Genomic DNA, 14,464 nt, shown 5'->3' with positions numbered 1-14,464 from the left:
AGGCACAGAAGGCAATCACCAAAATTAACCATAGAGTGCGTTTTTTTAGAATTTCTAAATTTTTAGATACAAAAACTTTGGCTATTTTGGCAGGAGCCTTAATTCAGCCATACTACGACTATGCGTGTGGCTCATGGTATAATAGTTTGACAGTGAATTTGAAACACAGGCTACAGACGTCACAAAATAAACTAATTAGACTGGTTTTGGATCTCCCCATGAGAACCCACCTTGAGTCCTCCCATTTTGATAAGGTGGGATGGCTGAAGGTGGAGGATAAAGTGGCTTTGATTCAGTTGTGCATGGTTCACAGGATTGTGTATGGGAAGGTTCCAAAGTATTTTAAAAACTATTTTAGTAAAGTAAATGAAGTTCATCACTACTCCACTAGGGGGAGCACAACAGATTTTGTCCCTCCCTTAGTTAAAGCGATACTCCGGAGTAGATTCACCCTGGGGTCATTTGAACCGTGACATCCAGCCAAGTAGCCCACCCGAAGTTTTTTCGATCTTGGCTGAACATCAGCTGAGTTACTGAGTTATCCCGAATAGCTTAGTACAAGCGCTAACGGACCCTGGCAGTATCTCCAAAATTACCACACTAAAATCACATGCCATGACACCAAACTTCTACAGTAGTACAAATATGGTCTGTACTCACCAAACGATGCATTTGGAAGTTTGTACATAGTCCAGGAGTTTATTATTATCATCACAAGCCTGATAGCTTCTCTGCTGCTAAAGCTGCGTCGACGTCACTTCTGGGAGCTTCAAAGTAAGATGAGGGTTGATCTACTACTGTAGACAACAAAGTATATGCTATATTCTACATGAATTTTTATGAATTTTTATGTTGTAGAGTTGTGAATTTATTTTAATAATGGAGAAACTGAGCAGCCTTGCTTTGTTGTCTACAGTAGTAGCTCAACCCTCATCTTACTTTGAAGCTCCCAGATCAAGGAAGTGACGTCGACGCAGCTTTAGCAGCAGAGAAGCTATCAGGCTTGTGTTGATAATAATAAACTCCTGGACTATGTACAAACTTCCAAATGCATCGTTTGGTGAGTACAGACCATATTTGTACAACTGTAGAAGTTTGGTGTCATGGCATGTGATTTTAGTGTGGTAATTTTGGAGATACGGACCAGGATCCATTAACCCTTGTACGAAGCTATTCGGGATAACTCAGTAACTCAGCTGATGTTCAGCCAAGATCGGAAAAACTGCGGGTGGGCTACTTGGCTGGATATCACGGTTCAAATGACCCCAGGGTGAATCTACTCCGGAGTATCACTTTAAGACAAACATGGGAAAAGAGTGTTTTTCTTATGTTGGTTCTGTACTGTGGAATAGGTTACCTGGCCCACTCAAAGCAATAAGTAGTTTAGACAGTTTCAAGCGAAACTTGAAAAAATGGTTTCAACAACAATACTAGACTGAGTGCCAATGTTATGTGTCAGGTGTGTTCAGAACCATTTCAATGTATTTCTTTTCTATGTGTTTTGAATGAATGTTGGTATGAATATGTATGTAAGAATGCTGCCATACTTGCCCTTGTTTTCCTACCATCCAGGGACCACAATGGAAATAAGCCTTAGGGCTTTTTTGTGTTATCCCTGACTATTCATTTCTTTTAATGTATGGTTCAGTTGCTGTACCATGTTTTACAAAATAATAGTCAAATAAATTCATTCATTCATTCATTCATTCATTCATTCATTCACTCATTCATGACTTCTTTTGTTTTTGTTTATTGTTTTGTTTATCTCCACCCAGAGGGTTCAGTTGTTTGTTTTCACAGACCATAAACAAACCTTCCTCTCTCATCCTTTCTCTCTTCACCTCCACCTGTGCTCTCTCATCCTTTCTCTCTTCACCTCCACCTGTCCTCTCTCATCCTTTCTCTCTTCACCTCCACCTGTCCTCTCTCGTCCTTTCTCTCTTCACCTCCACCTGTGCTCTCTCATCCTTTCTCTCTTCACCTCCACCTGTCCTCTCTCATCCTTTCTTTCTTCACCTCCACCTGTCCTCTCTCATCCTTTCTCTCTTCACCTCCACCTGTCCTCTCTCATCCTTTCTTTCTTCACCTCCACCTGTCCTCTCTCATCCTTTCTTTCTTCACCTCCACCTGTGCTCTCTCATCCTTTCTTTCTTCACCTCCACCTGTGCTCTCTCATCCTTTCTCTCTTCACCTCCACCTGTCCTCTCTCATCCTTTCTCTCTTCACCTCCACCTGTCCTCTCTCATCCTTTCTTTCTTCACCTCCACCTGTCCTCTCTCATCCTTTCTCTCTTCACCTCCACCTGTCCTCTCTCATCCTTTCTTTCTTCACCTCCACCTGTCCTCTCTCATCCTTTCTCTCTTCACCTCCACCTGTCCTCTCTCGTCCTTTCTTTCTTCACCTCCACCTGTCCTCTCTCATCCTTTCTTTCTTCACCTCCACCTGTCCTCTCTCATCCTTTCTTTCTTCACCTCCACCTGTGCTCTCTCATCCTTTCTTTCTTCACCTCCACCTGTGCTCTCTCATCCTTTCTCTCTTCACCTCCACCTGTCCTCTCTCATCCTTTCTTTCTTCACCTCCACCTGTCCTCTCTCATCCTTTCTTTCTTCACCTCCACCTGTGCTCTCTCATCCTTTCTCTCTTCACCTCCACCTGTCCTCTCTCATCCTTTCTCTCTTCACCTCCACCTGTCCTCTCTCATCCTTTCTTTCTTCACCTCCACCTGTCCTCTCTCATCCTTTCTCTCTTCACCTCCACCTGTCCTCTCTCATCCTTTCTCTCTTCACCTCCACCTGTCCTCTCTCATCCTTTCTTTCTTCACCTCCACCTGTCCTCTCTCATCCTTTCTTTCTTCACCTCCACCTGTCCTCTCTCATCCTTTCTTTCTTCACCTCCACCTGTCCTCTCTCATCCTTTCTCTCTTCACCTCCACCTGTCCTCTCTCATCCTTTCTTTCTTCACCTCCACCTGTCCTCTCTCATCCTTTCTCTCTTCACCTCCACCTGTCCTCTCTCATCCTTTCTTTCTTCACCTCCACCTGTCCTCTCTCATCCTTTCTCTCTTGACCTCCACCTGTCCTCTCTCATCCTTTCTCTCTTCACCTCCACCTGTCCTCTCTCATCCTTTCTTTCTTCACCTCCACCTGTCCTCTCTCATCCTTTCTCTCTTCACCTCCACCTGTCCTCTCTCGTCCTTTCTCTCTTCACCTCCACCTGTCCTCTCTCATCCTTTCTCTCTTCACCTCCACCTGTCCTCTCTCGTCCTTTCTTTCTTCACCTCCACCTGTCCTCTCTCATCCTTTCTCTCTTCACCTCCACCTGTCCTCTCTCATCCTTTCTCTCTTCACCTCCACCTGTCCTCTCTCATCCTTTCTTTCTTCACCTCCACCTGTCCTCTCTCATCCTTTCTTTCTTCACCTCCACCTGTCCTCTCTCGTCCTTTCTCTCTTCACCTCCACCTGTCCTCTCTCATCCTTTCTTTCTTCACCTCCACCTGTCCTCTCTCGTCCTTTCTCTCTTCACCTCCACCTGTCCTCTCTCGTCCTTTCTCTTCACCTCCACCTGTCCTCTCTCGTCCTTTCTCTCTTCACCTCCACCTGTCCTCTCTCGTCCTTTCTCTCTTCACCTCCACCTGTCCTCTCTCATCCTTTCTCTCTTCACCTCCACCTGTCCTCTCTCATCCTTTCTTTCTTCACCTCCACCTGTCCTCTCTCATCCTTTCTCTCTTCACCTCCACCTGTCCTCTCTCATCCTTTCTTTCTTCACCTCCACCTGTCCTCTCTCATCCTTTCTCTCTTCACCTCCACCTGTCCTCTCTCATCCTTTCTCTCTTCACCTCCACCTGTCCTCTCTCATCCTTTCTTTCTTCACCTCCACCTGTCCTCTCTCATCCTTTCTCTCTTCACCTCCACCTGTCCTCTCTCATCCTTTCTCTCTTCACCTCCACCTGTCCTCTCTCATCCTTTCTTTCTTCACCTCCACCTGTCCTCTCTCATCCTTTCTCTCTTCACCTCCACCTGTCCTCTCTCATCCTTTCTCTCTTCACCTCCACCTGTCCTCTCTCATCCTTTCTCTCTTCACCTCCACCTGTCCTCTCTCATCCTTTCTTTCTTCACCTCCACCTGTCCTCTCTCATCCTTTCTCTCTTCACCTCCACCTGTCCTCTCTCATCCTTTCTCTCTTCACCTCCACCTGTCCTCTCTCATCCTTTCTTTCTTCACCTCCACCTGTCCTCTCTCATCCTTTCTTTCTTCACCTCCACCTGTCCTCTCTCATCCTTTCTCTCTTCACCTCCACCTGTCCTCTCTCATCCTTTCTCTCTTCACCTCCACCTGTCCTCTCTCATCCTTTCTCTCTTCACCTCCACCTGTCCTTTCTCATCCTTTCTTTCTTCACCTCCACCTGTCCTCTCTCATCCTTTCTCTCTTCACCTCCACCTGTCCTCTCTCATCCTTTCTCTCTTCACCTCCACCTGTCCTCTCTCATCCTTTCTCTCTTCACCTCCACCTGTCCTCTCTCATCCTTTCTTTCTTCACCTCCACCTGTCCTCTCTCATCCTTTCTTTCTTCATCCTTTCTCTCTTCACCTCCACCTGTCCTCTCTCATCCTTTCTCTCTTCACCTCCACCTGTCCTCTGGTGTCTCATCAGCTCAACAACGATCAGAGTCGTGCAAACACATCTCAGCTGTTTCTGCCTCGGCTTCCGAGCCCAGGCTGACCCAGGCTAACCCAGGATAACCCAGGTTAACCCAGGTTAACCAACCTAAGTTAACCCAGGTTAACCAACCCAGACTAACCCAGGCAAACTCAGGTTAACCCAGGTTAATCCAGGCTAACCAACCCAGGTTTACCCAGGTTAGTTAACCCAGGCTAACCCAATATAACCCAGGTTAGTTAACCAAGGTTAACCCAGGATAACCCAGGATAACCAACCCAGGTTAACCCAGGTTAACCCAGGCTAACCAACCCAGGTAAACCCAGGATAACCCAGGTTAACCAACCCAGGTATACCCAGGTTAGTTAACCCAGACTAACCCAGGATAACCCAGGTTAGTTAACCAAGGTTAACACAGGATAACCCAGGCTAACCAACCCAGGTTAACCCAGGTTAACCCAGGCTAACCAACCCAGGATAACCCAAGTTAACTCAGATTAACCCAGGTTAACCCAGGTTTACCCAGGCTAACCAAACCAGGATAACCCAAGTTAACTCAGATTAACCCAGGTTAACCCAGGTTTACCCAGGCTAACCAAACCAGGATAACCCAAGTTAACTCAGATTAACCCAGGTTAACCCAGGTTTACCCAGGCTAACCAAACCAGGATAACCCAAGTTAACTCAGATTAACCCAGGTTAACCCAGGTTTACCCAGGCTAACCAAACCAGGATAACCCAAGTTAACTCAGATTAACCCAGGTTAACCCAGGTTTACCCAGGCTAACCAAACAAGGATAACCAAAGTTAACTCAGATTAACCCAGGTTAACCCAGGTTTACCCAGGTTAACCCAGGATAACAGACATGAAACCTGCAGGGATATATACCTCAGCTTGTTGCCATGGCTACCTGTGGCGGCTCAGAGAAGGTTCTGTTCTGTTTTACCTGTGAACCACAGAGGAAAGTTTCTGATAAACCTGGTGAGACTGTAGAGAAGTTCAACTGTGACTTTGTGTCTGTTTCATGAATATTTGAGACTTTTAAAGAGGAGAGACATGAATATTACAGCAGATTAGTTAAAGTAGCTGAGCAGAGCTGTTGTTGCATCTATCTGATGAAAGGTCATAAATATCCCAGCAAGCTGCTGCACACGCAGAAATAAGGCTGTTCACAGGGCTGCTTCTATTAACTCATTATTTAAAATGATAATAAAATAAATTTACAGATTAGTGAGAAAAAAAGCCAAAAATTAGCAACAAATAGATTATTTTTACAAGAAAAAAAGGTTAAATTAAAAATGATAATAAAATACATTTACAGATTAGTGAAGGGAAAAGGACGAGGGCCCAGAATGGAGCCCTGAGGAACTTTAAGTTATCGTGTTTGGATTGGCTCAGAGACGCATCGTTTGTTCCCATTTCTTTAGCTGCATCTGTGAAAAACAGCAAAATGTACAGATTAGTGGAAAAAAAGCCAAAAATTAGCAACAAATAAATTATTTTTACAGGCCTAAAGAACTATCTACAGCAGATGAACAGGATCTGAAAGTGATGTCCTTAAGAAAGAGGAAAACATCCAGCAAAGACCTGACACAGGAGCTGAGAGATGCATCTGGACCTTCAGCTGATCCATCTGCTGTTGGCCCAAGCCTCATCAGAAATGGGCTCCATGGAAGGGTGGCTGTCAGGAAGCCGTTCTTAAGGAAGGGAAACAGGGAGAAAAGGCTGAGCTGTGCCAAAGGACACAAGAAGTGGGCTGAAAATCAGTGGCAGCAGGTCTGATGGAGGGATGAATCCTCCCCAGAGCCCGGAGCTCAACATTACTGAAGCAGTGTGGGATCATGTTGGCAGAGAACGGAACAAAACGCAGCCCACATCCAAAGAAGAGCTTTGGGATGTCCTTCAAGAAGCCTGGAGAACTATTCCTGAAGACTCCTTAAAGAAAGGACAGAAAGCTCCTCTGAGAGGGTGTAAACATGTACAGAACAGTTAGTTTTGGACATGAAACTCGTTGGTTTCCCCTCTGAGTCTCAGCCTGTTTCACAGCTTCAGGCTCGGGCTGAGCTTCTGGGAGTTAGTGTGCAGTTCAGGGATGGATGTATGTTTAATGAGATTAACATTTGGAGCGGATTGAGTGGAGGAGCTGCGGGCCGCCGCGCCGCCGCCGCCGTGCATCAGCATCACAGCAGGCTGATGGCGAGTCGCAGCGGGATCAGATCCGACTGTTCTGAGCGGCTCTGCTTCCTGCTGTTTGCTTTACTTCATCGTCTCTCTGAGCTGATGATGTGAGTACATTTATCCTGAGTAACTAATTATTCTGACAGGTTTCAGAGTGGTAAGCAGATCTCCTTTGTTCTGCTCTGAAAATAAAGCAGCTCTGTTCTCATCTCAGACGCCTTTCAGGTGCAGATCCACACCTTAAACTAAGAATAGCTGCAGCAGCTCTCTGATGGACTAAAGCACACTCTGACATGTGTTTAAGGAAAGGATATATTTACACTTCTGGCTTTAAGGAAAGGATATATTTACACTTCTGACTTTAAGGAAAGGATATATTTACACTTCTGACTTTAAGGAAAGGATATATTTACACTTCTCTCTGCTCACACGTCTATAAAACAGGAGCTCAAAGTCTGCTTAAAGCGTCCCACAATGTGGCTCAATGATGTCATACATCAGTATCATGGCAAGGCAAGGCAATTTTATTTATAGAGCACAATTCGTACACAAGGAAATTCAAAGTGCTAAGATGTCATCCTAACTGCACTCTCACCTGAACCCAAGTCCTGGAACCTAACCTCGGGTTGTGTACAAGCCGTAACAGGCAGAAAACTGCAGCTTCCTGTGAGTCAGAGTCCAGTTTCCTGTGAGCCGTTTAAGCTCTGATGGTGTTTCTGCTGTAGAGTCTGACTGAGCTGCAGGATCCAAACAGGACCGAGGGTCTCACTTCTTTACAGATTTATAGATTTCACCAACAGAAAGTCATTGAGCACCGTTACTGATCCAGCTGCAGGTTCATAGAGTCTGTTACTGACTTCAGGGATAGGTGCAGTCACTGCCTCCAGAGGCCACACCCTTGATTTGTTGATCACCACCTCCACCTCCATCAGCGATCTCTCGGTGCACGATCTGGGCGTGTCTGACCACAAAGCCATCTCAATGGAGCTACCCACCCCGCCCCCCCCTCAATAAGCCCAGCAGACAAATCAGTTTCAGGAACTTTAAAAACATCAACCCAGTCACCCTGACTACTGACCTCCAACAACTCTCCACTGCCCAATAGAACGGTCACCTTCACAGGTGCAGCCCCCTGGTATACCAGTGAGCTACGCTTGTTGAAAAGAATGGGGCGTGTCCTTGAACGGCGTTTCCAGGACTTGCTGCTCTCAAGCTGGCCTACCGGTATCACCAGAAGGCCTACAGCAAGTCTCTGAGTGACACACGGTCCTGGTTCTACTCCCATATAATCAACAACAGCCCTGGTAATTCCAAGCAACTCTTCTCAACCTTAAACCACCTCCTCAGACCTCAGACCCCCCTACACCCAGATAGCAGACGAACCGAGACTACTCACACCACACAGCATGGCATCGAAGTCATCCTGGGGAAGATGAAGCCCTCCACCTGTGCCCTGGACCCATTTCCCCTCAGTCCTTATTAAAAGTCACTCCTCTGCAATAAGGCCCATGATCACCAAAATCATCAATCAGTCCCTCCGGTCCGGCCACGTCCCCACGTCCCCAAAAACTGCCGTCATCAAGCCACTACTCAAACAGCCCAGCCTGGACCCAGACACATCTTTCAACTACTGCCCCATCTCCAACCTTTCCTATCAAAGGTGTTGGAAAAGGTAGTTTCTGCCCAACTTCACCACTAACAGCTTGTATGAGAAGTTCCAGTCTGGTTTCCGCTCTGGTCAGGGTTACCAATGACCTGCTGACAGCTGACGCTGGCTCTCCATCACTTCTCATCCTTCTGGACCTCACCACATCCTTCTACACCGCCTCCACTCCACCATCGGACAGAACAGAATATGTATCCCTGGGAGGTGCAAAATCTGACACACACTCCGTTACCTGTGGTGTCCCTCAAGGTTCCGTCCTCGGCCCACCCTCTTCACGCTGTACATGCTCCCCCTTGGTCATGTCATCAGCCGGCATGGAATATCTTTCCACTTCTACGCTGATGACACCCAACTCTACATTAAAACAACCCCCCTCCCCCTCCCCCCCTCTGCAGCCCTATCCACAGCTTCCACCTGCCTGGAGGAGATCATGGATGACGGCAAACATCCTGCAACTAAAACAAAAACAGAAGCCATTCTTGTTGGCACTCCGCACCAGATCCGGCCATCAACCATCACCAGCATCACCTTCTCCGGCAACAACATCCACCTTTCACCCTCAGTCACAGGCCTGAAAACTCACCTTTTTAGAAAAGCCTTTAGTTTAACTGAAAAATCTTAAAAATATTTTTCTGTTTGATTATTGGTTTTGTTTAGTTTTTTTTAAATGCTAGTTTTAAAATGTAGCACTCTGAGGTCATAAAGTTGATGTAAAGTGCTTTATAAATAAAATATATTATTATTATTATTATTATTATTATTAGTGACAGGTAGACGGACAGTTGGAGGGACAGTTGCAGGGACAGGTGGACAGTCTGGGATGTGTTTGCCTGCCACTCTTGACGTGAAGCAGAAAGAATCATTCGTTGGATGCTTTGCAGCGACTGTCTGACCCTAACCCAACCCTACAATCTTCTGTTTGCATATTTAAAGGGACAGTTCGCCTCTTCTGACATGAAACTGTGTAACATCCCATATCAGCAACATCATTTCTGAACATCTTCTTACCCCCTGCTGCGTCCTGTGAGCAGAGTTCCAGCCTCGTTTTGGTGTTGATGAAGGTAGTCCGGCTAGTTGGCTGGGGTTTAAAAAATAAAGCGTTTTGCCTCATTGATATCAAGGGAGGCAAAAATAGGGCCAAGAGATTGTGAGGTAATCGTATTCCTCTTTTTGAACGCATATTGTTCTGAGAAGCAAAACGCTTTATTTTTTAAACCCCAGCCAACTAGCCGGACTACCTTCATCAACACCAAAACGAGGCTGGAACTCTGCTCACAGGATGCAGCAGGGGGTAAGAAGATGTTCAGAAATGATGTTGCTGATATGGGATGTTACACAGCTTCATGTCAGAAGAGGCGAACTGTCCCTTAAACTCTAACCCGACCCTATAATCTTCTGTCTGCATATTTAACCCTAACCCGACCCTATAATCTTCTGTCTGCATATTCTCTCTGTGCACATTACCCATCAGAATAAAAACAGGAACTATGAAAACCTCGACCAACAGCAGTTTGACTTCAGGAGATCACCCAAGGTATAAACTTGCATGGTCACATGATGCACGCCGCCCAACCAATCTCTGAGCTCGCCCAGTAGTAGCCAATCACCAGTCAGCCCCCCCCCCCCCCCCCCCCCCGCCCCCCCCGCTCAGAATCCAGCCCCAGAGATAGACCTTATCCTGGAGCCACGTCTTCTCTCCACCATTTCTTTTCTTTCTTTTGGTTTTCCATGATTCCTGCACTGAGAATGGGTTCACACCGGCAGGAGAGACGCCCTTCCTCTTCCTCCCCCCTCCTCCACCGCCTCCCCCCCTGAGTTTCTCTCCATGTGAAGGGTTGCATGCAGCCAGGCTGATGCTTGGCTCTGTCTGCAGATCTCTGAGGAACTCCGCCCCCCTCCCAGGATCCTCTGCAACATTAAACCTCTTTTCTTTTGGGAAATGAACCCTTTTCTCCTCCCCGCCTCGCCCCCCTCCCTCCCTTTCTCCACTCAAACCTTTTCTTTTCTTTGCGGTTGCATCAGCGCTCTCTAACATGCACGTCCCTGACTGGTTGGTTGGTTGGAGTCTTGAAAGGGCCTCAGTTTGCATGTGCTACCACACCATGCACAAACTTTTTGCCCCTCCTTTGTATTCAGGCTTTGAGTTTTCTTTCAGTTCAGTAGATCTTCGGCACTTTTTGCCTCCATTTTCTTTGCCCCGCCCCCCTCTTCTCGTGGTAGCGTGGGTGACAGGGAGCATGGTTGGAGGTTGGGGGGATTGGGGGGGGTCTGGGGGGCAGGTTCTGGTGGTTTGGAGCTTATGATGCCTGTCCTATGATGTGTTGTGTGTTTTTTTTTGTTTCGCCGTGTTTCTCCTTGACCTCGTTGGTACCGGTCCGTCGCATTGTGGTCCTCCAGGCAGAGAAGGTGCTGCTGTTCAGCCCGGAAACCAACCTGACGGCGCTGCTGCTGGAGGCCAAAGACCTGGAGGCACGGGTCATCATCCTCTCAGCCAGGTGGGTGGACAACTGAAGGTAGCCAGGGTGGTCCCTGTGGCAATACATGGTTGTAACCGGGTATCTGGTGACATGTATGTGCAGATAGGGGTATGTTGTGGGATGCAAACCCTGGTTCTGGTAAGGGGTAGACAGAAGAGGTAAAGATAAGTAGGAATGGGATTCAAACCCTGGTTAGGGTAGGGGGTAGACATAGAAGAGGTAAAGATAAGTAGGAATGGGATTCAAACCCTGGTTAGGGTAGGGGGTAGACATAGAAGAGGTAAAGATAAGTAGGAGTGGGATTCAAACCCTGGTTCGGGTAGGGGGTAGAAATAGAAGAGGTAAAGATAAGTAGGAATGGGATTCAAACCCTGGTTTGGGTAGGGGTAGACATAGAAGAGGTAAAGATAAGTAGGAATGGGATTCAAACCCTGGTTCAGGTAGGGGGTAGAAATAGAAGAGGTAAAGATAAGTAGGAATGGGATTCAAACCCTGGTTCAGGTAGGGGGTAGAAATAGAAGAAGTAAAGATAAGTAGGAATGGGATTCAAACCCTCTCTAACCTCTGTGAATAAGCGTTTGGGCCAACAGGTTCTGTCCCAGTTTGATGAACACGAAAATATCCAGTTTCCTGCTTCCTGATCCTGTTTTAACCCTCACACCTGATTTAAAACACAACTTAATTTCTGAAAGGGGACATTTTTTCCCCTTTTAAAACAACTTTAAAACACCATTTGTTAATATTTTTTTGCCGCTTTTTTTCATAGATCTTTTATTCCACTTCAGTTCTTATCGTCCCCTATCAGGGATTAGGGTTAAACTTTAGTTTTGAGGGTTTATTTTATCATGTTTGGGTTTAGATGTGGGCATTTGGTCAGTGAGGGCTCACTCTGGGGGATAAGTTCAGTGTCTCAGGAGGGTTCACCTGCTCTTTTAAAGTGCAACTAGAGAACCCACCTGTGTTTTCCTGTGGAGGCTCAGGCTTTAACACCCACACTGTGTGTCTGCAGCGAGGACGAAGCTGCAGCCGTGTACAAAGCCGCCCGGCAGCTCAACATGACCGGCTCCGGTTACGCCTGGATGGTCGGAGAAAGAGAGATGAACGGCAAAGCTCTGAGCGAAGCTCCAGACGGTACGTGGACCCCTTCCTCCTCTTCCTCTGTCCTCCTCTTCCTCCCCGGCTGTCTGCAGCTCTGTTTCCATCCAACTCAGACTGAAGGTTTAACTGACAACAGAAGCAGGGAAGCAGCCGGCTGCTCATGGAGAAACCTGCAGATTTACAGCGGTTTAAACACAGCAAAAAGGCCTGAGATTCATTTTTAAGACACAAGACGGCATCACAATTAAAGCCAATGAAAAAGTCTCTCATTTCCAGTAAAACAGGAAGCAGCTGATTCACTGAAACATGTTCCAACATGAACATAAACCCAGAATCTGAGGCAGAACCAGAGTTAGTTCAGTTCTGAGCAGCTTTAAAGTGAATATCTGCAGATGTTTCCATGGTAACAGCTGCAGAGATTCACTGAAACATGATCCAACATGAACATAAACCCAGAATCTGAGGCAGAACCAGAGTTAGTTCAGTTCTGAGCAGCTTTAAAGTGAATATCTGCAGATGTTTCCATGGTAACAGCTGCAGAGATTCACTGAAACATGTTCCAACATGAACATAAACCCAGAATCTGAGGAGAATCTTTCGTTTCATTGTCAATAAGTTGTGCTAATATGCTAGCAGATGAGCAACTGCTAGCATGTTAGCACAGAATTTCTGAGCTGCTAGCATGGCTATAGATGCTTAAAGCCCATTTAAACAGGTTTAACATTACAGGGGAAGGATGATGTGTACGTTATGCTAACTGCTAACATGTTAGCAACTACTAGCATGTTAGGCAAGGCAAGTTTATTTTATTTGTAGAACACAATTCGTACACAAGGCAATTCGAAGTGCTTTGTATGTTAGCACAGGATTTTAGCTGCTAGCATGGCTGGAGATGCTTCAAGTAATTTGGACAGGATTAACATTACAGAGAGGAGTGGGGATGATGGATTTCTTCTGCTTCTCTTTGGTTTATGTCTTAGGAATTGAGCTGTAAAAATGTCCAAAGAGAAACTCTGAGAGAGCTCCAGGAAGCTGCAGAACTGCTCATCAGGACACTTTAAAGGTTCCAGAAAGGAGGCTGATCTGGACTCTGATTGGACTAAAAGTTCATAAACGTCTTCGCCTGAACATCAACTCGACCAGCTGCTCAAACAAAGTTCTTTTCATTGTTTGGTTCAATCTGACGTAAGGTCAGGTGGTCGATGCTGAAGCTCAGCAGATTTATGAACTTTAAGAACTTTAAGAACTTTAACTTTATGAGCTTTAAGGTGATTGGATGGAAACACAGCTGCTCTTCCTCTGGTTCTGCTCTGCGGCTCAGAGGAAGGAAGCTAACTCCTCGCTGTCCGTTAGCTTCTCTGTGTCCGTTAGCTTCTCTGTGTCCGTTAGCTTCTCTGTGTCCGTTAGCTTCTCGGTGTCCTGGTGTGTTTCTCTGGTTCTTCTGACTGCCGGTTGAACGTTTAAACATCGGAGGAGTGGGGGGTGAGTGTTTAAAGGTTCCTAACCGCTGGCTCGTAGAAACTGTGTGGCTTTAAATGTGTCTAACATCTTTTTGTGTTTCATTTTCTATAGTGTGTGTCGTCCGCCCGCCCGTTCTCACAGTTCACCATCACATGGGCTGATACGTGGGGTGGGGGGGGGGGGGTGGGGGGGTGGGGTATTATTCAGGTCTGCCGGGGTGGGGGTAAACAGCTAATGTTGCTGCGGTAACCATGACAACAGCTAATGTTGCTGCGGTAACCATGACGTGTGTCCAGTGGAATGCTGGTAAGATGCCTCTGCTGCTTTCTGCTACCTGCTTGATGCTCTGCCCGTTCTCATTGGTCAACAGAGGCCCCGCCCACTCCAACACAAAGCCAAAAGGGTTTGGGATTTAGCGAGTCACATGATTACTCTGCCAGCCAGAGGATTATATACGGACAAAAGTATATATGCAGATGTGCAGGGTTCAGATGGACGTTTGTATTTATGACAGTGGCGTTACATCCCACAACTGTAGGGGGAGCCAAAGAGCTCTGAAGTCACTTTAGCCGTTCAGACCGATTTTTGACGTCAGAGTTTGGAAGTTGTGTTTTTTTCCGCTGCGCAGATCGTACTGTGAGGATTTTATACCGTCGGCTCTCTGGCTGCTGAATAATCAGACTCCCTCTGTTGACCTGCTTCTCCTCCAGAAAACATCCTCACCGGCCGGCCGGCTGCTGCACTCTTAAGAAAATCAAATGATTTTCTGCACATCTGCGTCCCTCCTGACAGATGTTTGAAAAGTGGATCCATGGTTTTTCTAAAAGTGCAGCGAGACTGCCCTCTGAGAGCGATCCTGTTGTTTTGTCTCTGTCAGTTGGAGCTTTTGTTTTCGGGGAAGTGTTTCAGTGTAACACCGGCTCACCTGGT

General features: G+C 46.6%; 1 protein-coding gene across 2 annotated transcripts in view; it reads left to right on the top strand.

The window, feature by feature from the left end:
• grin1b (glutamate receptor, ionotropic, N-methyl D-aspartate 1b) overlaps window positions 1-14,464 on the top strand; it is a 62,202-nt gene that overhangs the window by 20,402 nt on the left and 27,336 nt on the right. Inside the window, exons 5-7 of one of the 2 annotated variants that reach the window (XM_075466985.1) lie at window positions 9,970-10,032; window positions 10,896-10,993; window positions 11,985-12,106. In XM_075466985.1, coding sequence (XP_075323100.1) covers window positions 9,970-10,032; window positions 10,896-10,993; window positions 11,985-12,106 — 283 coding nt within the window. The remainder of the gene's footprint in view (window positions 1-9,969; window positions 10,033-10,895; window positions 10,994-11,984; window positions 12,107-14,464) is intronic. The other variant, XM_075466986.1, reaches the window with a different exon arrangement.

This window comes from Odontesthes bonariensis, chromosome 6 (assembly GCF_027942865.1).
Source record: "Odontesthes bonariensis isolate fOdoBon6 chromosome 6, fOdoBon6.hap1, whole genome shotgun sequence".
NCBI classification, from domain to species: domain Eukaryota; kingdom Metazoa; phylum Chordata; class Actinopteri; order Atheriniformes; family Atherinopsidae; genus Odontesthes; species Odontesthes bonariensis.
The sequence above is the reverse complement of the archived record's forward strand: the minus strand, read 5'-3'. Positions and strand labels throughout refer to the sequence as shown.